Source organism: Osmerus mordax, chromosome 14, assembly GCF_038355195.1.
Source record: "Osmerus mordax isolate fOsmMor3 chromosome 14, fOsmMor3.pri, whole genome shotgun sequence".
NCBI lineage: Eukaryota > Metazoa > Chordata > Actinopteri > Osmeriformes > Osmeridae > Osmerus > Osmerus mordax.
Window position 1 is genome coordinate 5,717,697 of NC_090063.1, and position 23,087 is coordinate 5,740,783.

Consider the following 23,087-nt stretch of genomic DNA (forward strand, 5'->3'; position numbering starts at 1 on the left):
ATAAATGAAATTAGTAATCAATCATCCTATTTGCATTTTAATTTTCTTCTTCAAGAGTGCTCAATCTTTCACTTAATTAAAATGAAAAAGAAATAGACATTTGAGATTTTATTTTCAAAACATGCCCCAGCAAATAGATACCAAAATTCAATTTGAAATGTAAAATTTGAAAATTAAAATGCTTTTCTGGAAATTCATTTGAATTTTGGTAACAATTTGCTTCCATAGATTTCACTTGTTTTGGGATGTCATTTGTCGAAAGGAGATGCACTCGATTTACAATCGTTGTGAAACTCTTACAACAGACAGTTGTTGGCGAGAAAGATGGAAGGGCGAATTCTAAAATAATTGGAAATGTAAGGGTTTGGGTACGTTAACGAAGAAATAAAAAGGAAAACAGAATTCGGCTTATCTGATACAGGTTTACTAAAACCGTAACGCGACATCAACAGTTCGATGTGAAGGAGCCGCATGGTTCTCAGCAAGAGTTTTGCACCTTTAAATTGGATGCGATCCGCCAATCACAGTCAAAGAAGCAGAAGCAAGAGTCCTGTGTGGGGTTTTACTAACTGCTTCAGTTTTGGTGGAAAATGCTAGTTGTCAAATGACTCAGGGACTGAGTTTGATTCTTGTAGATGACACTTCCCGGTCTCTGTAGGCAATGGCATGGCGAGCGAGATGACCCAAGGCAGACGCTTTCAATGAAATCGCAAGAAGATCGCTTGCTTTAACACAAGTCAACACTGGACTCAGAATGGATAAGATTAAAGAAAAGAACACGGCTCGAAGCTGGTGCCACATCTACTGAAGTTTATTAATAACTTCTGTACTGCTGGCTAACGGGGTCTACATTCGTTACTACTACTAGTCTAACGTTTTCCGTCCTCTTTGGAGTTAAAAACGCAACTTCGTGGACATCGCTTCGTGGACTTATTGGTCGAAAGTAAGTTCTGTTTCTGTTGATTCCAGGTACCAATTTCAACTCCTAAAACGCTAATCGCTTTTAGTTTTTTGGGTAGTGTGTCAAATACAGAGCTGCTTAGCTCCTCCATTTGACAGCCTGTCCGCAAGCTCAATAATAAATGATGTGCTGCAAGCTAACGTCACTCATGTCTAATAATTCATAATCAATAGCAGATAGCTGGCCATTGAGCCTTTATTGCCCTACATACATTGAGATGGGTTTCATGGATTTATTTTTAGTTTGTTTACATAGACAAACAAACTTGTCTTACAATGCGTCTGCTGAACGGCTAACGTGTAGGCTAAATTAATTATGATGGCTTTCGAACCTCTCACCTTATATTCCATGGACCAATAGGCTACCAAGTTTACTATTTGCCGTTCACTTCAGTGTAGTCAGTAGGCCTACTTTTGAACATAAAGGGGTACACACCTTTATACTCAAGTTTGGCTTGGGCTGACTTGGTTACTCTGTGTTTCAGTAACCTGAGACCTATTGACTGCAGGCTTTTAACCCGCCCAGTCCTAACACACCCTTTATCAGTAAATCCAGCTGTTTTTTTTTCAGGGTGGGGGCAAAGACCCCTCACTCAACCTTGTGACATGTTATACAAAAAGCAAAGTGTGTTATGCCATGGACTTAACTATATCGAATAGAAATAAGCCCACTCAGCTGAGACGTCAGAACATGCTGCAATAGAATTTAAGCTTTGTCCAGTGAGAGTAAGAATGAGAACATTAAAGAAGGAGAGTGAGAGAGTATCGATTGTGACTGTCTCTCACACACTTAGTTCAGTGTTTGGGAGTCTGTAAGAGAGACATTCATAGTTTCCTTGGTCCTAGTATCACAGCAGAGAAGCTTAGGCCAGCCTAGCTAGCGTGACTCCAGCCAGCGTAGAGCAGCCCCAGTCTTGGCTGGGGCCAAACTGGCTTAGCAGGACTGAGAGGATCAGCCAGGCAGGGGTGAGTTCAGGTCTCCCATACTTTCTAATGTCACTAGTTATTAGGCTAGTGGGCATACAGAATCACACGTGGACAGGACACACATCTCAAATGAGACGAGGTGTTTAGCATCTCGCTTAGCATCTCGGAGGTGGAGCGTGGGGTATGTGGCCAGGAAGGGCTAAGATGAAACGGATCCTCTTGGCTTTTTAGCTAAGGTTGACACACTGCTGTGGTTTGAGCTAGTAATCTAAAATGTCTACTCACACACACACTCTGGTCCAGGCTACACACACACACTCTGGTCCAGGCTACACACACACACACACACACACTCTGGTCCAGGCTACACACACACACTCACACACACACACACACACACACACACTCTCTGGTCCAGGCTACACACACACACACACTCACACACACTCTCTGGTCCAGGCTACACTCACACACACACACACACACACACACACACACACACACTCTCTGGTCCAGGCTACACACACACACACACTCTGGTCCAGGCTACACACACACACTCTCTGGTCCAGGCTACACACACACACACACACACTCTGGTTCAGGCTACACACACACACACACACACACACACACACTCTGGTCCAGGCTACACACACACACTCTCTGGTCCAGGCTACACACACACACTCTGGTCCAGGCTACACACACACTCTCTGGTTCAGGCTACACACACACACTCTGGTTCAGGCTACACACACACACTCTGGTTCAGGCTACACACACACACACTCTGGTCCAGGCTACACACACACACACACACACACACACAAACACACACACACACGCTCTGGCACTCAGTCTCCGTCAGCACACCTTTCCTGCCAAATTGTTGGGGTTGAAAAGTCGTTTCTACTGTACTTGCAATGTACAAATAGTGCTTACAGAAAGTACAGGATCAGAAGTGCATAGTTGTACCGTATTTCTGGTGGTTAGTCAAGGAACGGCCTGTATTTGCAGCCGCATTGCAAAGTAACCACATGCCAGCTACCTGTCATGGTAAATAAAATGAATATTACAGTGCTACAATAATGTCATTAGTGTAACAAATGGTTTAACCACTCTAAGATGACACAGACGAGGCTAGTTCTATACATAGCACCTGTCTCATGATTAATTGTCAAACACCCTAAGCCACCTTAAGAACATAAGTCTGTGGTGCCGAGTTGTGTTGGTGTTCTGTATAAGTCTGGGGTGGCCCAGGGAGGTCAACTGACAGTCAAGTCACGGATTCTATAGAAGAAGTTTAGAACGATACAGGGTGACGAATGAGAGTCAGATAGAGACATAGGAGGAGAGGAAGACAGAGACAGGAGAATAGAGAGAAGGGGGAGAGAGACACACAGGAGGATTGGAGGGGGAGAGAGATAGAGACGAGGAGGGGTGGAGAGAGACGAGGAGGGGTGGAGAGAGAGAGAGAGATAGAGAGGAGGGGAGAGAGACGAGGAGGGGTGGAGAGAGATAGAGAGGAGGGGAGAGAGACGAGGAGGGGTGGAGAGAGACGAGGAGGGGTGGAGAGAGACGAGGAGAGGAGGAGGAGGAGGAGGGGTGGAGAGAGAGTTGAAGGTAGGAGAAAAGAATGATTGGAGGAGAGAGAGAACGGAGAATAGGAGGAGGAAAGAGATGAGGAGGGGAGGACAAAGAGAGAGATACAGGAGGACCGAGACAGAAAGAGGAAAAGGGGCGCTAGCAGGGTAACAGACTACAAATCAGCAGCATCAGGTTTATTGATTCCATCATAGTCTGTAAATATGATCTAAAAAGCCCTTGCTCAAACCAGCCAGGCTTATTGATTTAGCAAGCCTGCCACGTTTATGTGGGACAGCCTCAGTGTGAAAGGGTTTTGTTAAAAAGGCATGCAAGACTTTCATCCCATACACGTACCACACGCATTCTTTCGTTCTCCACATTTTTCTATCTCTGACCCTTCCCCTCCAATAGTCTGTTGTATCTTTGCGTGCTGCATGTTCATCACTTCCTCATTTGTGGACAGATAGGCCGGGCTCCAGCGGTGTGTGTGACCATGTCAAAAAGCCTGGTAGCTAGCGTAGCTGTGACGCTGGTAGAGACTGAGGAACAATCGAGAGCAATGGCCGTGCTCTCGATTCAGCTTCACGATGGCCCTTGTTGTGGTGAGATGTCTGTGCCCGGCTTTGGAAGATTGTACCTCTGCAGGCCTCTCTGCTGGAGGTCTGTAGCAGACGCTGGGGGAATTACAACAACAGTACAGTTGACATTGCAAGGTACAGTTAGCTAGGTTCGGTTACTCTTGAACTGGATTCCTTTAATACTTGTAGAAGCCAGGTTGACTTGCGGAGCACTTTGCCATCCACACCTGGTGACGGACTGGAACCCCAGGTCCCTTATCATTAGACCAAGACGACACGCGTCATCTCCCTCCAGTTTCCTTAGGGAGCCTCAGAGTACGACTGGGCCACCTCGTCACGAGACTGCGGTTCCAAACCGCCTCCGTTCCGCTTCCGCTGCGTTGGTTAGCTGCACAGATGCAGAGCAGCGTGAGAGAATGAGGGTAGGTCTGTACGGGGTGCTCATCTCCTCTCAGGCAGAAGAGGAACTGCCCCCCCCTCCCCCCCCCCCCCTGTTTACTCTGTAATTTCAGGAGGATGCTACACACACACACACTAAAGTCACACACACCTGTTTTTGTACACACACAGGCGTCACCAGCAGCACCTGAACAGTCTCACACACACGCACCACAAACACACACGCAATCACAGAAGCTCTCACGTTGCGTGCAGCAGTCGGCCCGTGTTCCAGAGTGAGAATGATCTGAGCCAGGGGGTTATAAATCAGACCCACAGTGCAGGAGACTGAGGGCTTCCTCGCAGCCGTGCACAACAATCTCCCGCAGCTGGGAGATCCTGTAGACCCTCCTGTTTGGTTGCAGTGTGTGTCACTGGTCACAGACACTGGGGGACCAGGGTGGCTGCAAGACGTCTGGGAGATCTAAGGTGAGCTGTTGCATTCCTGTTTAGCTGTGCTTAGCTGTGCCAATGAGCTATGGTTATCTTTTCCTCTGGAATAGCTGGGCGGCTATAGTTTTGTAAGCCAAGCTACACACTTGACGTAGACGTATTCAAAGATCTGGATCCACAACAATTACAGTTCCATGGTGTTCAACATTTGGTTTTGTTACAGTGGCAGCATTGAGACCCTCATATAAATAGTTAGCGTCCTACTACCTCAGTGTCTGCCAGCTGTGCTAACCACATGACATTTGAACAAACTTTAAACGTTATAGCTCTGATAGTACTGCCTACCACTCCAATCTCTATTGATAAACAAATTCCTATGTTAACCTTGAAAGCAGTGCATGGGCTGGCTCCAGTCTACATTTGTGATCTGGCCACAACTTCCCTTCCTTCCCGACCTCCCCCCTCCCTCCATTTCACTCCCAGTGGCAGGACCTCCTGCACACAGCCTTGGACCAGCAGCACTACTTCAAACAATTCAAATACCTGGACTGCTTTGGATATATCGCCCCTCACACTGCTAAGTTTGCATTTCAGAGGACTGCTCCACTCACTCACGCCCCCCCTCCCCCCATCCTTGACGATGGCACATGGAAATTCCCCAGTACGTTTCCTACCTAACCAACCTGTGCTACTGTGAGCTTCCAAATGGTCAACCAGGCGGTAAATCAGGGAGTCAGGTGGCTGAGCAGTTAGGGAGTCGGGCTAGTAATCTGAAGGTTACCGGTTTGATTCCTGGCTGTGCAAAATGACGTTGTGTCCTTGGGCAAGGCAATTCACCCTACTTGCCTCGGGGGGAATGTCCCTGTACTTACTGTAAGTCGCTCTGGGAAAGAGCGACTGCTAAATGACTAAATGTAAATCAGCTCTGAATCAGCAAAGCGGCTGCATGTACAAACAAGCTGTGCTGGCCCAAGTTGATGCCACACTGTCGGTGAGGATGGAAATTCTACGACCAGACCTTTTCTTCTACCAGCCATCATGCACCCCATCTCCCCCTCCTGCCTCACTCCGCACACAAAGCCTTCCAGCAGAGTTCAGTTTGGTTAATAGCAGGACTGTCATTGCCCGGCTTCTCTTCTTTGCTCCAGAACATTGCTGACTAGGATGCAACAATACAGTTAGTATGCAGTTCAATATGACGTTGGCGGGATATCTTTTAAAACATGCACTCAACACACACACAACTGACACACACACACACACAACAGACACACGAGCACACGCTCATGTACACTCTGTGTTTCACTTCCCTGGGTGCCACCCTGCTTGTGTAGGCTTGTAGGTGGTTGCTGCCAGTAAAACCATCCAACATACAGTGGCTGCTAAGTCACACAGACCTTACACAATCTTCCACCCCTCTGTGTGAGCTGAAGAGGGAGAGGGGGAAAGAGGAAGAGAGTGGCAATAGCATTTTCTAGTTTGAAGGAAATTGGGCCAGCTGTATGTTGTCTATGAGAGTAGCTAGCTACTGTTGGGTTTTTCATTTCATGGGAAATTTCATTTCACGTTTCGTTCCGATTTTTGTTCACTCAGACGAATCAGAGATCCTGTACCGTATGGTCCAGCGTGATCCACCTAATCCACCTTGTGACTCTCATTCAGGAACGTTTGATGAGGAAGTGAGAGTGCACGGTTTGCAGAGTTGTAGCTGTTGGTCGGGCTATTTTGGGTTTCTATGAGAATGAAACCTGACCTGGCAGCAATATATGTACTATAGTCTCATCAGTGTGACACGCCTAGGCTAACTCATGTTTATTACTCACTTTTATGATTTCTCCCCCCCCTCCCCAGGTGACTGTATGGTTGCGCCCCCTCGCTGCGTGGATAGCAGCGATGGACATGGAGCCGCCGGCGTGCCCCTCCCCCCAGCAGGACGTCTGTCCGCCCGACAGCCCCGCCCATCTCGGTGCGGACCGTGACCCCGTCTCCGACCTCAAACAGGCGGAGGTGACCTGCCTGAGGGTGCACCTGTACCAGGTCTCAGGGGGAGGGCCCGGGGCCAGCGGTGAGGACGTCCTCACCTACCCTCCAGGGGACTACGTGGCTGAGGCACTGTGCGTCGACGCAGCCAAAGCATGCGGTGGGTTCGGCAGGGTTAAACCAGCACACATGCACACACATTACAGTTTGTGGTTGTGGAACACGTCACGGTCAATACTGGCATCAGGCAAACCCTTTCCATGTGGAGTTTTCGTGACTGGTAGTTTGCTGTTCCACACGTTTAAAAGGCAGCAGGTCGACAAGACATGGACAAGCAGTGGCAGGAGAGAGGTAGTGCGAGGGAGGGAGGGAGTGTGGGTGCGAGACTAGCAGACACACAGAATTGCACTGAGATCCACTGTTATGCACCATAGTTAGGCTGAGTGCTGCATGTGTGAAACTCACACACACCATGTGCTACACACACGTGCACACACACACACACAGTGTGTGACCTCAGGAAGCTGTTTACTTTTTTGTTTCTTTCTTGCTCTATCTCTCTCAACTCCCTTCCACAAATCCATCTGGCACAGATAAGACTCTTTTTCTTAGAGAGACTGCACCCACCACCCCCACTCACTGGTCATGGTCTACAAGACTTCCTGCCGTTTCTGGTGTCACTTCCTGTTTACATACCCATTTCTCCTTTGTGAATGTTGCAGTTTACTGCATCTAAGCCCAACAGGAAGTTGCATTAAAATCAGCCTGCAGCCTGGATGGTTAGACCGTGCCTCTGGTCAAACAAGGCTGATGTTTCCAAGGGGGGCAGGGTGACATCATCAAGGACACCACCGTTGTTAAGGACACTGTCTGGAAGCCACGGAAGGACATTCCTCTAGATGAGCAGCTACCTTACTTTCATCTCTGAAAGCTGCTATGAACAGTTACTTCCACATGTATGAAAGCATGTGTTTACTACAAACAAACACACAAATCTTGTTGTTGTTACCTACTGAGGGAAACACTGAAGGGACCAATTGGGTCCATTCAGGAGACCCAATTGTCTAGGTATCACACACACACAAATACACACACACACACACACACACAGGGTATAGGTGTGATACAGTGCTGTAGTATCTTGTGTAGTATCCACTACCCAGAGTTGTGAGAATGGTTGGAGATGTTTGAGAATCTGAGGCAGATGTGAGACATTCCAGTGGATGGTGGTATAGAGCCCCTCACTTAAGTCAAGCCTGAACCCCCCCCCCCCCCCCCCCCCCCCCCAGCAAAGATGTGAGGAGGACTTCTGAATCCCTCAAACTCCTCTGAACACCTAAAATAAGCTTTCTGGAAGTTGAGAGGCGCAAGAGGGAGGCATATTGCACACATCATTACCAGCAGCTTGTTTCAAGACCTTCATCATGGTCTCTCAGCAACATAAATATAAACATTTAGCAATACATTTAAACCTGTTTTCCGCTAATGGGCACTGTGGTAGTATATTTAAGTAAGGGTTAGGGACTGGTTTTTGTGTTCTTTCTCATCTGATTGGTCAATTGATTGATTAATTTGTTAATTGTCTTGTCTCGCCTCTTCAGGCCTTTCTCCGATCTACAGCAGTCTCTTTGGTCTGATGAGAGAGAGTGATCACATGTGGCTCCCGCCCAACCACATCCTCAAGATGGATGACTCAGCCAATGAGAGCCTCCTCTTCAGACTGAGGTAGGAAGTGAGGAAGAGGAGTGGTGAGCTTTTGCATGATGCATGATGGGGGACAATAACATTGAGGGTTGCAGTCCAGGTCCAATGACTCCTCAGCTTGAATCACGGGCCTCATTTAAGCTTGGTGGTCTTGTTTCTGTCACATTACTCACATCTTCTCCAGTCTTAATATCCCAAATGATGTTCCCCCAAACTTTTTTTTTTGGTTCTTTAACCTGGCTCAAAAAGAATAGCTTTTTCATAGAAGAGGATTCTTTTTGTTTATGTCAAAGACTACATAGACTTGTTATTGGGTCAGGAGCACGGAAAACCACTGTTTAATACCAGACGAGCTGGAAGTTCAACATGGCGCTGACCATATATCGATTTTGCAGGCTTCAATGCGCCAGTGAACACTTGCCATAGAAAGGGATGCACAGCTTTGCTGCTTGGTCTGCTTAATAATAGGTCTATGATACACTCTTTCAGATCACTAACTCTTCTACTTACTCCCCACCTCTTCCCTCTCTTACTCAATCTCCCCCTTCTCTCCCCCATCCCAACCATGTCTCTCCATCTCTCTCACCCAAACAACCAACCCCTTACCCGTCATCCTCCAGATTCTACTTCCCGGGCTGGTACGAGTCCGGCCCCTCCAGTGCCCACAGGTATGGAGTATCCACAGGGCAGGAGGGTCCTGTGTTGGATGACTGTGGTCTGGCTTACCTCTTCGCCCAGGTCTGTCACACACAAACACACACTCTGCTTCTAAACCACAGTATGTTGCACAGCAAGCACTTTTTTTTAATCGGAATTATGCGTGCATTCTTAATTTTTGCTTCATTAGGTTAGGTAAGTGTTGCTACATTTGGCGCTAGGGTTTATCTTTATAAGGCTTCAAGGATTTGTTCGAAATCCAAGCTCATAAGTTTTGTGACAAATGTGTTTAAGCAAGCTCAGATATTATAAGCCGTTGCTTAATTTGTCCTTGTCAGCATAATTAAAATATTATATTATAATATCAAAATAAAAAGGTTCCAAGGGACTTTCCTGTAATGGTGTACTAGAGGCTGTAATGCACCTATACCTCAAGTGTCTTATTGCAAAGCCAAGTGGGTCAAGATTGAGGACAAAGAATCATTCAATGCTGCTAAATAAGAGTCCATGTCTGATTAATAAGAACCAGAGAGGCCTATCTGCCTGTCTGTCTGTTTGCCTGTCGGTCTGTTTGCCTGTCAGTATGTCAGTCTGTCTGTCTGCCTGTCTGTCTGCCTGCCTGCCTGTCTGTATGCCTGTCTGTCTGCCTGTCTGCCTGTCTGTATGCCTGTCTGTCTGTCTGTCTTTGCCTGTTTGTCTGTCCAGGGGTGTAGTATAGAAAAGGGAAGTGGTTGAGAGAGTGTGGGAGGGGCGCTGTAGCGGAACTGGCGTGTGTGTGTGTGTGAAATGGGGCCTCTCCAGGTCTTTATCTTCACAAACATATGGTCGTACCAGAGGAGGCATCGGTGCCGTTAGCAGTTTGCTGTCAGGCTGCAGACCAGGAAGCGTTCTACTGTAGTCTAAAGAAAACATGGACTGTTTTCGTCCTCCTGTGTGGATGATAACAGTACTGTATAGATTGTGAGCTGCAGTGTTCTCATGAGTTGTATGTTCTCTTTTAGTAGCATGTCTGTGGTAAAAAGAGGATGACTTTTTGGTCTGAATTCAGGGGATATTGCATCACAACTTCCTGTCCCATACCTTTCGACCCATAAGACATGAAAGTGTGTCAGGTTGTTCTTCCCCCCCCCCCCCCTCTCTCTCTCTCTCTACCTCTCTCTCTCTCTCTCTACCTCTGTCTGTCATGCTCACTGTCCTATCCCACCATCTCTTTGTGAGGTGTGACACCACCTCTTTGGCTCTCTCTCAAATCGTACAAGTAGTACTGGAACAATGACATTAGTTGCATCTTGTGCAGGTTGAGGAAGCTTACCAAAATCCATCCATTCTGCCCTCCCCCTCCCCCTTCTCCCTCCCAGTGCCGTAGTGACTTTGTGAGTGGCCGTGTGAGTGTGCAGGTGAGCCACGAGGCCCAGGAAGAGTGTCTGGGCATGGCCGTGCTGGACATGATGAGGCTGGCCAAGGAATTGGGCCAGTCCCCTGTCGACATCTACCACGACAACAGGTATGGCACCACACGTTTGACCTGCTACCACGACAACAGGGTAGTATTACTGCCATGAAAGCCAGTAGGACAGTGTACCACGCTCCAGCGGCTACACCGCCACCTGCTGGTCGGACGTGCTTCAGTCAGCTTGTTTTCTCTCTCTCATTCCCCGCTCTCTCTCTCTCTCCTGCCTCAGTGTCCCTGAGTGTTAATTACCATGGTGATATTAGGATTTGATGACTAGTTAGTGTAGATCTGGCTGTCCTGGGGTGTAGGGGAGGGGGGGTCAGAGAACACCAGCAGGAATGTGATAGAACAGGCAGCGGTATAATGAGCTAATCCAAAGTAGCTGTGCAGCCTCCCTTCCGCAGGTCACCTCAGACAGAGGGAGGATAATAAGAGAGATTTCATCTTGAGGCGCTCATGTCCTGGTTCAGACGGGTTGGGGGGGGGGGTTGTAGTGAACTGTCGAAAGTGTGGCCTTGCAACGTAATGACATTGTTAGCTGTGTGGGGGATTTCAATGTCATTTGTACATTGTGTCCTTCACTCATTCTCCCTGTTTGGTCCTTGTCCCTTCCTCTCATGCTCCCGGACGGCCTCCGTTCCTCTTTCCCTCATTCCTTTTCTCTCCTCCATCTTGTCTGCCTTTCTCTTCTCTATCCCTCCCTCCCTCCCTCCCTCGCTCTGTCCTTCTCTTCTTCCCCACCTCTCTACCTGCCTCCCTTCCCTCGCCCCCCCCCCTCTCCTTCACCCCCCGGCCCTTCTCTTCTCCTCCTCCCCCAGTTATAAGTCCTTCTTGCCCAAGGCTATGCGAGCCTGTATCCAGGAATACAACTTTGTTACCAGAAAGAGGATCCGCTTCAGGTTCAAGAAGTTCATCGAGCAGTTCAGCCAATGCAAAGCCACGGCCCGCGACCTCAAGCTGAAATACTTGATGAACCTGGAGTCCTTGCAGACCGCCTTCTTCTCTGAGAGCTTCTGGGTCAACGAGGCCTCCGCCGGGGAGGTCACCATCGTCGTCACTGGCAACAACGGCATTCAGTGGTCCTCTGGAAATGAAGGAGAGAAGGGAGATCAGGTACGAAAGGAGATCAGACATCTGTGTGGTTCTTTCTGTTCGTCCCCCCCTCATCTCCATCACTGTCCTCTATTCTCTGTATAAACAGCGTCTGTTTTGTGGTTGTCTGTGGTACAGTACATCTTTAGTCCAGTAGAGGTCCCTCCTCCATCTCAGTTCCCCTGCCTGGCAGCCCTCTGGTTTGAGGCCTTTTGACAACACAGTTCCTCTCTTCCTGTTCTGTCCTGTGTGTTTCTTCAGGTCCTGCAGACATACTGTGACTTCCCAGAGGTGATTGACATTAGCATCAAGCAGGCCAACAAGGACAGCTTTGTGGAGAGCCGCATCGTCACCATCAACAGGCAGGACAACCAGACTCTGGTACGCCGAGGGTGCTTGTACAGGGTCCATATGCGCACTCTCTCTCTCGCTCTCGCTCTCACTCTCGCTCTCACTCTCACTCTCATTCTCATTATCGCTCTCGCTCTCCCTCTCCCTAAAACACATTCTATCTTTCTTGTTTGTGTAATGCAGGAACTAGAGTTTCATTCGCTCCCGGAGGCTCTATCCTTTGTTTCATTGGTTGATGGGTACTATCGGCTGATTGCTGACGCTCACCATTTCCTGTGTAAAGAAGTGGCTCCTCCCAGATTACTGGAAGCCATACAGAGCTACTGTCACGGCCCCATCTCGTAAGTCTACAAATTGGTCTACACAGGTGAGGACACGCACACTGATAGCAGAGAGAGTATTTTCACTGAACATTGTTGTTCACAAGCCTGTCTGTCTGTGCTTGTGTGTCATGTGCCCTCTCGGCAGGATGGAGTTCACCATCAGCAAACTCCGTCGCTCTGGCAACCACCGTGGGGTGTACATCCTACGCAGCAGCCCCAAGGACTACAACAAGTACTTCCTGTCCTTCATTGTGGGCGTGAGTAAAGGTCTATGAGCACTTCCTATTATCTACCTTCCTGTCCATAATAGACCTGTCCCGTTTCACCACATGTGTTACCCTCCTCCGTCTGTCTCTTCCACCCCGCCCCCACCCTGTCTCTCTCACCCCCTCCCGACCCCCCAGTGTGACGGAATGGTGGAGTATAAGCACTGCCAGATAGTGAAGTCTGAGCTCGGGGAGTACATCTTGAGCGGAGCGAAGAAGAGCTTTGGCAGCCTACGTGACCTTCTCCACCGCTACCAGAAGGAGGCGCTGCGCTCCGACGGACACATCTTCCACCTGACAAAGTGCTGCCCGCCCAAGACCAGAGGTCAGGGGTCAATCTAGGGGCCAGACGACGGACTCCGTACTTGTTGGACCTTATTGTTGTGTATTTCACTCTCACAGATGACGCTCTCTCTCCCTCTTTTCCTCTCTCCTTCTTACTCGTGCTGTCTCACCCTCTCTTTTCCTCCTTCCTTCTCACTCGTGCTGTCTCACCCTCTCTTTTCCTCTCTCCTTCTCACTCGTGCTGTCTCACCCTCTCGCTTCCTCTCGGCCCCGCCCCCGTAGATAAGTCCAACCTGCTGGTGTGCAGGTCCAACCAGGGGGTGGACGTCCCTATGACCCCCTCCCTCCACAGACACATCAGCCAGATGGTCTTCCACAAGATCCGCCAAGAGGACCTGGACATTGTGAGTCGGTCTGCCTGTCCGGAAGTTTGCAGGGAAAGCCCAGTGGGTTGTGGGAGAATCAGTTGAACTGTGCGAGGTCTGGGCTGGGTGGAGCTCATCGTCGTCCCAACGCCCACAGAAGTGATTTGCTTCAGAAAGGTCCCCTGTCTCACCTCCCTGTCACCCCTGTCTTTCTCTCTGTCTCTCTTCCCCCTTCTCTCCCTCCCCCTTCTCTCCTTCCCCCTTCTCTCTCTTCCCCCTTCTCTCTCTGCCCCCCTTCTCTTCTCTCTCTCTCAGAGACATATATTGACTGTCCTCCATTTCAGCTAGCCTCAGATTAGATGAGTAGACAGCTGACTGGGTTTTGACCTGTAGACCTTTAGAAACCATGCCGCCTACAAGACTGTAGTCCAGGTGCAGTATGGTGGCATCTGCAGGAAGGCTTGACCAGGCACGGCTGTCTTCCAGCTGCTGGTATTTCCTGATGCTGTGTTTAAAGCATTTTAAAATGGAGATTCATCTCTGGAAATGAATCTCAATCCTGGTCCAAGTGGAATGTGTTCCATTACTCTTCACTGAAGTGTGTTTTGATTCATTTATGCAGTTAGCAGATAGTGTGTGTGTGTGTGTGTGTTTATAATCATATTTGTGTGTTCCCTGTGGGTGACCCTGTAAGTGTGACCATGTGTGTATATCTGCGTTCCAGAAAGACAGCCTGGGTCAGGGGACTTTCACCAAGATCTTCTACGGTGTGCGGAAGGAGCTGGGAGACTATGGGGAGATGCATCAGATGGACGTCATCGTGAAGATCCTGGACAAAGCTCACCGCAACTACTCAGAGGTGCCCAGGCCTCTGTTCCAACGTGTCCCTCGTTTACTCTGTCACTCAGGAGCTGTTGTCTTTTGAATTTTAGTGCGACCCCCCCCCTGACCTTTTTTTTCTCCTCTTTTCCAACAGTCGTTCTTCGAGGCTGCCAGCATGATGAGCCAGCTGTCCCACAAGCACCTGCTTCTCACCTACGGAGTGTGCGTGTGTGGAGAGGAGAGTGAGTGTCCTCGGACAAACACGGCAGTTCGAGCGAAGGCCTCGGATTGACACACGTGAAGCTAAAGGCTTACATGGCTCCAGACACAAGTGTACATGGGGAAAAGAGAGATGGGGGGGATCATGGATTGACCGGAATGAGAGGGCAGATGTGTGGGCATAGATATATTTAAAGACTAGATGTCTTACAGTGGAGTCTAGTCTATTACTTCTATTCTATATATTTTTTTTATAACATAATTATTCATAAGTATGCAGTGGCATAACGACATCTCTGACGTTGATAACAAACCAAACCGTTTAAAAATCGGTTGAAAATTGAGCAAATTATGGTCATTTAAAAAGTACATGTAGCATCAACACAAAGTTATGGGTGAGCGAGTTGACTGTAGCAAGATGGCCGCCATGTGCGGACGTTCGACTCCGTTGTCCGGCAACGCGGACGAGACATCTAGTCTTTATATATATCTATGTGTGTGGGGAGGGAGGGACAGGCGTAGAGGGGGAGAGAGAGAGGCAGGTCAGGGAGGTCATCATTCTTCCAGTTTTCCTAAGTGCTGTGTCCTGCTCGATGTCTCCTCCAGACATGATGGTGCAGGAGTACGTGAAGTTCGGATCCCTGGACACCTACCTGAAGAAGACCAAAGGTTCTCTCAGTATCCCCTGGAAGCTGGAGGTGGCCAAACAGCTTGCCTGGGCTATGCACTACCTGGTGGGAACCCAGACAGCACCGACACACACACACACACACACACACTCATACACTGATCCCACTTAAACGTCAAAGTATTCCCACTGTCGTACACAAACATCACACTCATCAAACACACACACGGACACAGACTTGGTTTGCACATGTCTGTTTGTGTGTGTGTGTCTACCAGGAGGATAAAGGCCTGGTCCATGGTAACGTGTGTGTGTGTGTGTGTCTACCAGGAGGATAAAGGCCTGGTCCATGGTAACGTGTGTGTGTGTCTATCAGGAGGATAAAGGCCTGGTCCATGGTAACGTGTGTGCCAAGAACGTTTTGCTGATTCGAGAGGAGGACAGAAAGCTGGGGAACCCCCCCTTCATCAAACTGAGCGATCCCGGAATCAGCATCACCGTACTCCCCCGAGACGGTGCGATTCATGGAAACGACGCATGGCAACCACACATTCCATAATCAAACACTTCACACGTACCACAGCGCTCTCAGAGTTACTAATGACAGATATGTCTCTACTACTTAACTTATATCACGTCAACTCTTTTCCTCCTCTCCTATTCCGTCATCCATCCATCCTTCCCCTCCTCCTCCTCACACCCTCTCTTTTTCCTTGCCCTCGTACCCTTACCCACCTGGCCACCTCCCCCCCTCCCCCTCATCTCCTCAACATATCCCTCCCTTCCTTCCCTCCCTCCTTCCTTCCTCCCTCTTCCTTCCTTCCTTCCCTCCTCCTTCCTCCCTTCCTTCCCTCCTTCCTTCCTTCCTTCCTCCCTCTTCCTTCCTTCCTTCCCTCCTTCACTGCCTCCTCTGCCTTCTCCCTCTCTGGGACATCTCCCTCACTCCCCCAGTGTTGGTAGAGCGTATCCCCTGGGTGCCCCCCGAGTTTGTGAACGACCATCGAAACCTGAGCTTGGCCACGGACAAGTGGGCGTTCGGGACCACCCTGTGGGAGATCTGCAGCGGAGGAGACAAGCCCCTGGGAACGCTAGACTGCTCCAAGGTCGGTCAGCAGGATGGGCCTGGGTGGAATAGGACCGCCACTAAGATGCTGTCGCTGTCTCTCTAGAACGGCCTCTGACACCTTCTGTTTCTCCCTCTCCTCCCTCCCTTCTTTCTCTTTGTCCATCGCTCCCTCTTCTCGCACTCTCCTCACCTCACTCCCTCTCCTCTCTCCTGCCTCTCTCTCCTCACCTCCCTCTCTCCCTCTCTCTCTCCTGTAGAAGTTCCTGTTCTACGAGGACCGCCACCAGCTGCCCGCTCCTAAGTGGACGGAGCTGGCCAATCTGATCACCAGCTGCATGGACTACGAGCCCTGTCACAGGCCCTCCTTCAGGGCCGTCATCCGAGACCTCAACAGCCTCTTCACTCCAGGTCACACACGCCTCTCATTACTGATGTACTAGCAGTATTGATCTGGGGATGGAATTATTTGTACAGATCTGGGAAAGGAGATTATTAGTGTTGATCAACGTATGAATAATCGAGGCGTGATTCCAGACAGCCCTTGAGAGTATTGATTGGCGAGGCATGACTGTGGTTGTGGTGTGTGGGTAGACTATGAGCTGCTGGTGGAGAGCGACATGGTTCCCACCAGGAGCAGAGGGTTCCCGGGGACCTTCGACAGTCTGGAGCCAGCCCAGTTTGAAGAACGTCACCTCATCTTCCTGAAACAGCTGGGCAAGGTGACACACGCGCACGTGCTCACACGTGCACTCGCGTACGCAGGATGTCGGAGCTGTGCAAGGCTGTCCTAGCGTTATCGTTGTAGACGTGAGGTCTCTCGACTTACCTCTCCCCCCCCCCCCCCCTCCCCACCCCCCCAGGGTAACTTTGGCAGTGTGGAGATGTGCCGCTATGACCCCCTCCAGGACAGCACGGGGGAAGTGGTGGCCGTGAAGAAGCTGCAGCACAGCACGGCCGAGCACCTCCGCGACTTTGAGCGCGAGATCGAGATCCTCAAGTCCCTCCAGCACGACAACATCGTCAAGTACAAGGGCGTCTGCTACAGCGCCGGTGAGTGGGAGGGGTCTGGGGGGTGGGAGGGGACTGGGGGGTGGGAGGGGCCCGGGGGGTGGGAGGGGCCCGGGGGGTGGGAGGGGCCCGGGGGGTGGGAGGGGCCTGTTAACCACTCTAGTCTGGTCTACTCTACTGTATTTTAATCTACTCTTTCCTCATCAATTCCACTGGACTCCAACTGCGCTCCTGCTCCTTTTTTTGTACTTCTCAACTCTCATCTACTCTACTCAATTCCACCTTCCTCTTCTCTCACCTTATCTTCTCTACCCTACTTTACTCAACTCAATTCTACCATCTTCTACTCTACTCTGCTCTACTCTGCTCTCCCCTCCCCTGCTCTGCTCTCCTCTGCCCGGCCCCCAGGGCGCAAGAACCTGCGTCTGATCATGGAGTACCTCCCCTACGGCAGTCTGAGAGACTACCTGGTCAAGAACAGGGAACGCTTTGACTTCAAGAAGTTGCTGCACTACTCCTCACAGATCTGCAAGGTACTGCTGGGTGTGGGTGTGTCTGGTGTGTGCATGTATTTCTCATTATTGGTGTGTGCATGCATTTCTCATGATGTGTGTGTGTGTGTTGGTGCTCTTCATGGTGTGTGTGTGTTTGTGTTCCTGGGGATGTGCGTGCAGGGCATGGATTACTTGGCCACCAAGCGCTACATCCACAGAGACCTGGCCACCAGGAACATCTTGGTGGAGACCGATATGAGAGTGAAGATTGGAGACTTTGGCCTCACCAAGGTCCTGCCCCAGGACAAGGAGTACTATACAGTGAGAGAGCCAGGAGAGAGCCCCATCTTCTGGTGAGTCTCCCCCCCACCCCCCACGCCCCTTCACAAAAATGGGGTTTGCTAATACATAGATGTGTAAATGGATGATGATGTGTTCCAGGTACGCCCCTGAATCTTTAACGGAGAGTAAGTTCTCGGTGGCGTCTGACGTGTGGAGCTTTGGAGTTGTCCTCTACGAACTCTTCACCTACAGTGACAAGAATCACAGCCCACCAGCAGTATGTCTCTCCTCCTCTCCTCTTCCTCTGCTGTAACCCTGCTCTGTTTTCCCCTCATTTCTCTTCTTTCTTCCCCTGCTCTCTCCTACTCTGGGCTCTTCTCTGCATTCCTCTGGAGGGCCAGTGTCCGACCTGTTCCACGTTCATCACCCCCCACCCCCCCCCCCCCTGTGCCTGTAGGTGTTCATGGACGAGATGGGCAGTGACAAGCAGGGTCAGATGATCGTGTACCACCTGATCGACCTGCTCCTGAAGCAAGGCTACAGACTTCCAGCCCCTGACGGCTGTCTACCTGAGGTGAGAAACAAGGCCTCCGCTACAGTCTGGTGGCGGTGGGTGACTGGATACACATCAGAACGTTTGCACAGACAAGGAATTTGCTTTGGCAGGAAGGTGCATACATGAAACATATAGGAATCTTAAACATTTAAATATGAGATCTTAATGTGGACTTACCTAATGCCTCCTCCTCCTCCTATCCCCTCTCCAGATCCATAATGTCATGTCAGAGTGCTGGAACAGCGACCCATCCCTTAGACCCTCCTTCAAGAAGCTGGCCCAGACTGTTGACTCCATCCGGGACAGCAAGGGCAGCTGAAGCCACGCCCGTCCCACACCTGACCCCCTTCACCGGGTGTTGGGGGCGAGAGGGGTGGGGGGGAGGGGTTCAGCGGTCCCATCCGACCCGCTCTGGGAGAGGACCAGTGGACAGCACCAGAGGCGGCCCTAGACTGACCTCTGACCTTGGAAGTTCCTCTCTCTGTGCTCCAGGAAGGTTGTCTGTTGTAATATGCATCTGTTCTTATGGATATGGGACTCTGGACGCTTGAAGAAGACCCATTTTGGTCGGTGGTGGTGGTGTTGTTGATGCTGTTGTTGTTTACTGCTGTAATGACAGTATCAGGCCAGACGAAAAGACACACCCACAGAGAAGACTGTGCAGCGACAGACTGAACATCCTCTCTCTCATGTCTGCTGGATGTTGAATGGTGTCTATTCCTCTGAAAGAAAAACAACTTCAGCCCAAGCCCGAAAGCGCATCCTTATGCTTTTAATATTTCAGCATGTCGCGCACAGCAGAGAGGGAGTTGCACACCAGGGTTTAAAAGCTGAGCTTCATAAAGAGCGCCGTTTTATTCAACAAAAATAAGACCAAAAAACTCAAAGCCAAACCAAGCTGAAAAATCCTCCTTGCTTGCCGGGCCTTCACTCCCCCCGCCACCAGCACGGTCTGTGAAACAGAGCCCAGTTAGTTATTGACAGTATTGTGTTTGCTGCCGGAGTCCGGCTCTCACCCGCACCTTGGCTTGTCTTCCCCGCTCTCCTCCGTTTGTCCTGCTTGTCCTCGTCTCCCAACCAGCTGGTGTGCGGCAGCTGTGGCTCCGCCCAGCTGACGGGGAGGCGGGATGGGGACAAACCTCCCCTCGATGGCGCACCTCTGGGCCACTGGGGCATACACACCAGGGGAGGTTGTAGACCATTTCAACTGGGGGGCCAAACTGGGGGGGCCAAGCTGGGGGGGCCAAGCTGGGTCAGTTGACTGTTAGAGGGGCCATTTACGTTAAACATTATTGTTGTCATATAGTTTTCTTTACTGAATGACAGGAAAAAGACCATGTTAATACAGACTTTACATTTAGGGGGACCACAAGGGAGTCAAAGCTTGTTGGAACTGCCCCTGACACACACATACACATCTCTACTGGAACAGTATGGTGCATGGTCGTTAATAAGATTAATATTTTCCATGTTTGTCTGTGTGCTGCAGGTCTGGAGGAAGCCTTTGAAATGAATCAGAATGTTTCTGTTCTTCTTTGTTTTATTAATTTGTCTGTTTTTCTATGAGTTTGTGAGGCGTTTTTTTGTGAAGCTCTGCATGCTGTAAGATGGAGGCGATGACGACAAGAGTTCTGTATCGTGTTTCATCTAATTTTTGTGTTTTTCCTAAATTCATGATGAAGAGTATTACTGGATTAAAACTGAAGGTCTTTCTATTTCCTGGAATTACATTGGTTGCCTGAATGATTGACATCTGATTATGTATTGACTTTTAAAATAATTCTCCCTCTATAACTCCTTACAGAAGTATTTACATTCTCAAACACACACACACACACACACAAATCTTTCCAACATTTTAATTCTGTGGTATTTTGTTCTACTAAAATATTGAAATTCCAGGGCCAAAGGGCTTCTTGTGGGTTAGCTGACAGTGGTGTGGAGATGTAGATGGATCTCTGGGTGATCTTTGTGGGGAGTATCTCCAGTTCTGCCATCTCCCTCCTGCTTCTCCTCGTCTTCTCCACAGGGGTCTCTAGTGTAGTAGTGTAGTCTATCTCCAGCCCCCCTCTTCCCTCTGATGGCTCTGACAGGCCTGCTGAGGACCTGCAGGCCACACCTGGACAGCACATCACTAAAATATGTTTCTATGTTATTAAAGGGTCGTTAACACAGCGTTGTGGCCTGCAACCGTCGTCTAGGTAACAGATTAAAACTGGTAAAACGAACAGTTACTTTGTCTACCGTCATCCCTCGGGTCTAGTTTCAGAGTCATTATGGGCTGTACAGGTGGCCTCCGGTGTTCCACTGACATCACCATTTTTTTCTGCAATGAAACTAAGTTTAGGATGATATCTCTAAAGCTGTATGGAGTTGATATCTATAATTCAGTCCATGCAGTTTTTTCCACAGGGCCAGAATAACAATGATTTGTAACAAGCACCCAGTGATGTCAAAAAGTTCATGGTTAACATAATGGTATTTATTTTGGTTTTCTTTATTGTACAGATTAGAATACACATGACATCATTCATGTGTATGCTTCTAGCATATAAACTACATTTTTTTCAGAACAGGTTAACATCAGTGCTCTTGCTTTTCAGCAAAACAAGCATTTAATGCTGGCCAAAAACGTGACAGATAATGAATCACAGAATGGGAGTGTATAGCAATGTGTCACAACAGAAATGAACAAACCAAAATCCTGTACTGTCCTGATAGGAACACAGCTTTGTCAGAACAGTTAAACTATACAGACATGTTATCACACAAACTCACAGAAAAACAAACATGGCTACGTCCTACAGCACCCACACTAGTACACTAATACAATGCTGACCATGCGTTCTAGTTAGTGTGAGTATTAGAACCTGTGTGTACTAGAATGGGAGGTCGCTTCCCCAGTAGGAGTCAAACCCCACCTCACTTCTCCTCGTATCCCCCCAAACCCCACCTCACTTCTCCTCGTATCCCCCCAAACCCCACCCAGTCTCAGCACAACCGGCCAATGTCATTCTTGGTGCAGCCCTGGTTGCAACACATGCCCGCCACACCCAGGGAAAAGTTCCTCTTTCGCCTGTCGGGGCGTGGCCAAGAAAGGGTGGGGCTCCTCCCCTGCTCACCGGCCCCGCCCCCCATCATGGCTGCCACCTGGGGCAGATCAATGGGGTCCGTGTCCGCCGGGGACTGACGGGGCTCTGCTGGCGCCCCCAGCATGACCAGGAGATCTGCCAGGGAGGGGGAGGAGGAGGAGGGGAGCTGGAGAGGAGAGCGTTCTGCTTGGGGAGCCCCCATCTCCATGCCACGCTCCCAGGACAGTCGGTCGCCTCCCTCTGTGATGTCACTGTAGGAGCTGATATGGAAGGGGTCTAAGGGAGGGGGAGGAAGGAAGATACAGGTCAGAGTCACCTCTTTGATCAGTCAATCAATCAAGTAATTACAGTGTGAGAGGGTCATAGGTGCAAACATCCATCTAAGAATCAATCAAGATATTACATTTTTAATAAAGGGTTTTGACACAAAACCAATTTGATCAAGGCAAGCATATGTGAAATATTGTGGAAAAGAGAAGGAAAAAATATATTTTTTAAGTGGCAGCATTTTTTTCATTCAGTTACTTCCGTCGATTTGTCATTAAACACAAAACTGTGCACTCACTCTGCGGACCGTGATCTCAGAATGAGGTTAGCACAGGAGCAGTCCGTGGTCAAAGACATGCTATTACTAGGCCAACAACGTTTCTGCCGATTTTTTCTTCTACTCCTATTATGGTATAATAATTTTATATTGCATTTTAAATACTCCCAGTATGTATTCTTTAACAGGTGGGCCTATTGACATATTTTGAAGATTAACATATTTTCATCTTTTGAAAGGCTACTGTTAAAATACCTAAACATGAGCTATGTGTCCTATTTATGTGCATAAATATAGTAAATAAAGCAATAAAAAAAACTACTCACCAAAGCCTTCCTCTAAGGAACGTTTCCAACGGGACCCGCCGCACGTGAAGATAACGGCTCTAATAAACTCTCTACCGCACAGTTTCACCCCGTAGTCTCTCGGTAAAACGACTTTGCTTGCGCCTTGAGCGCCTACACACGTCAACATACTACATACACACACAAGAATAACGGACGTGAGTCTGAGGAGCATTCTAAGAAACTTGGTTGATAAGCTTTGAAGGAACGTTGAAACTACAACTCGCCCAAAGTGCGGTGCTGTTTGCGCTTGGACTTGATCTGTCCTGAGATGCTGCTGGCTGATGTTCCTTCTTGTTACTTGGAAGAATTCCGCCTCCTCAGCCTCTTCTCAAACGCCGATTGTTTTTAAGGTATGTTTGGTTTGCCACAGCTTCATCTTATATAGTCCACACCTCACCAAACTGTGAGTCATGATACTCCATCTCTCCATACCCCCCCCCCCCTTTCCCCCAATTACACACACACACACACACACACACACACACACACACACTCTTCCTCTGCCAGTTCGATGGATGATAATGACGTACGTGGAGTTATTTCTTCCGTTTGGCGGAATAACAGAGAAAGGTCAGTTTGCAGTGTTAAGACATTGTAGCTTGGAGCACATCGCCAGTTCCACCTGAGACCTATCTAATATCCATGTGCTTTACCTCCTAAGCTCACG

General features: G+C 49.2%; 2 protein-coding genes across 2 annotated transcripts; one reads left to right on the forward strand and one right to left on the reverse strand.

Moving 5' to 3' along the window:
* Positions 1-276: 276 nt before the first annotated feature.
* Positions 277-20,156, forward strand: jak2a (Janus kinase 2a). The gene is made up of 24 exons (XM_067249691.1): positions 277-943; positions 6,738-7,026; positions 8,468-8,591; positions 9,191-9,308; positions 10,586-10,731; positions 11,499-11,793; positions 12,034-12,153; positions 12,307-12,464; positions 12,592-12,703; positions 12,851-13,037; positions 13,280-13,401; positions 14,087-14,221; positions 14,339-14,426; positions 15,010-15,137; positions 15,408-15,546; positions 15,983-16,134; positions 16,355-16,505; positions 16,689-16,816; positions 16,958-17,147; positions 17,514-17,638; positions 17,780-17,952; positions 18,041-18,158; positions 18,339-18,455; positions 18,649-20,156. Exons 2-24 carry the CDS (start codon positions 6,780-6,782, stop codon positions 18,754-18,756), a joined length of 3,381 nt encoding a protein of 1,126 aa, XP_067105792.1. The 5' UTR covers positions 277-943; positions 6,738-6,779; the 3' UTR covers positions 18,757-20,156.
* Positions 20,157-20,939: 783 nt separating this feature from the next.
* On the reverse strand, positions 20,940-22,746 carry rln1 (relaxin 1). Its single transcript, XM_067250992.1, has 2 exons — positions 22,400-22,746; positions 20,940-21,805 (listed from the first exon to the last, which is right to left on the reverse strand). Exons 1-2 carry the CDS (start codon positions 22,590-22,592, stop codon positions 21,429-21,431), a joined length of 570 nt encoding a protein of 189 aa, XP_067107093.1. The 5' UTR covers positions 22,593-22,746; the 3' UTR covers positions 20,940-21,428.
* Positions 22,747-23,087: the final 341 nt, after the last annotated feature.

Excerpts from the sequence above, each read along its gene's own strand:
- rln1 (XM_067250992.1), bottom strand. The coding sequence starts at position 22,592 with ATGCTCCTCAGACTCACGTCCGTTATTCTTGTGTGTGTATGTAGTATG. Across the intron at positions 21,806-22,399 it reads TTCCTTAGAGGAAGGCTTTG|ACCCCTTCCATATCAGCTCC; the intron begins GTGAGTAGTTTT and ends CCCCTCCCTTAG.
- jak2a (XM_067249691.1), top strand. The coding sequence starts at position 6,780 with ATGGACATGGAGCCGCCGGCGTGCCCCTCCCCCCAGCAGGACGTCTGT. Across the intron at positions 15,547-15,982 it reads CACCGTACTCCCCCGAGACG|TGTTGGTAGAGCGTATCCCC; the intron begins GTGCGATTCATG and ends TCACTCCCCCAG. Across the intron at positions 16,817-16,957 it reads TCCTGAAACAGCTGGGCAAG|GGTAACTTTGGCAGTGTGGA; the intron begins GTGACACACGCG and ends CCACCCCCCCAG.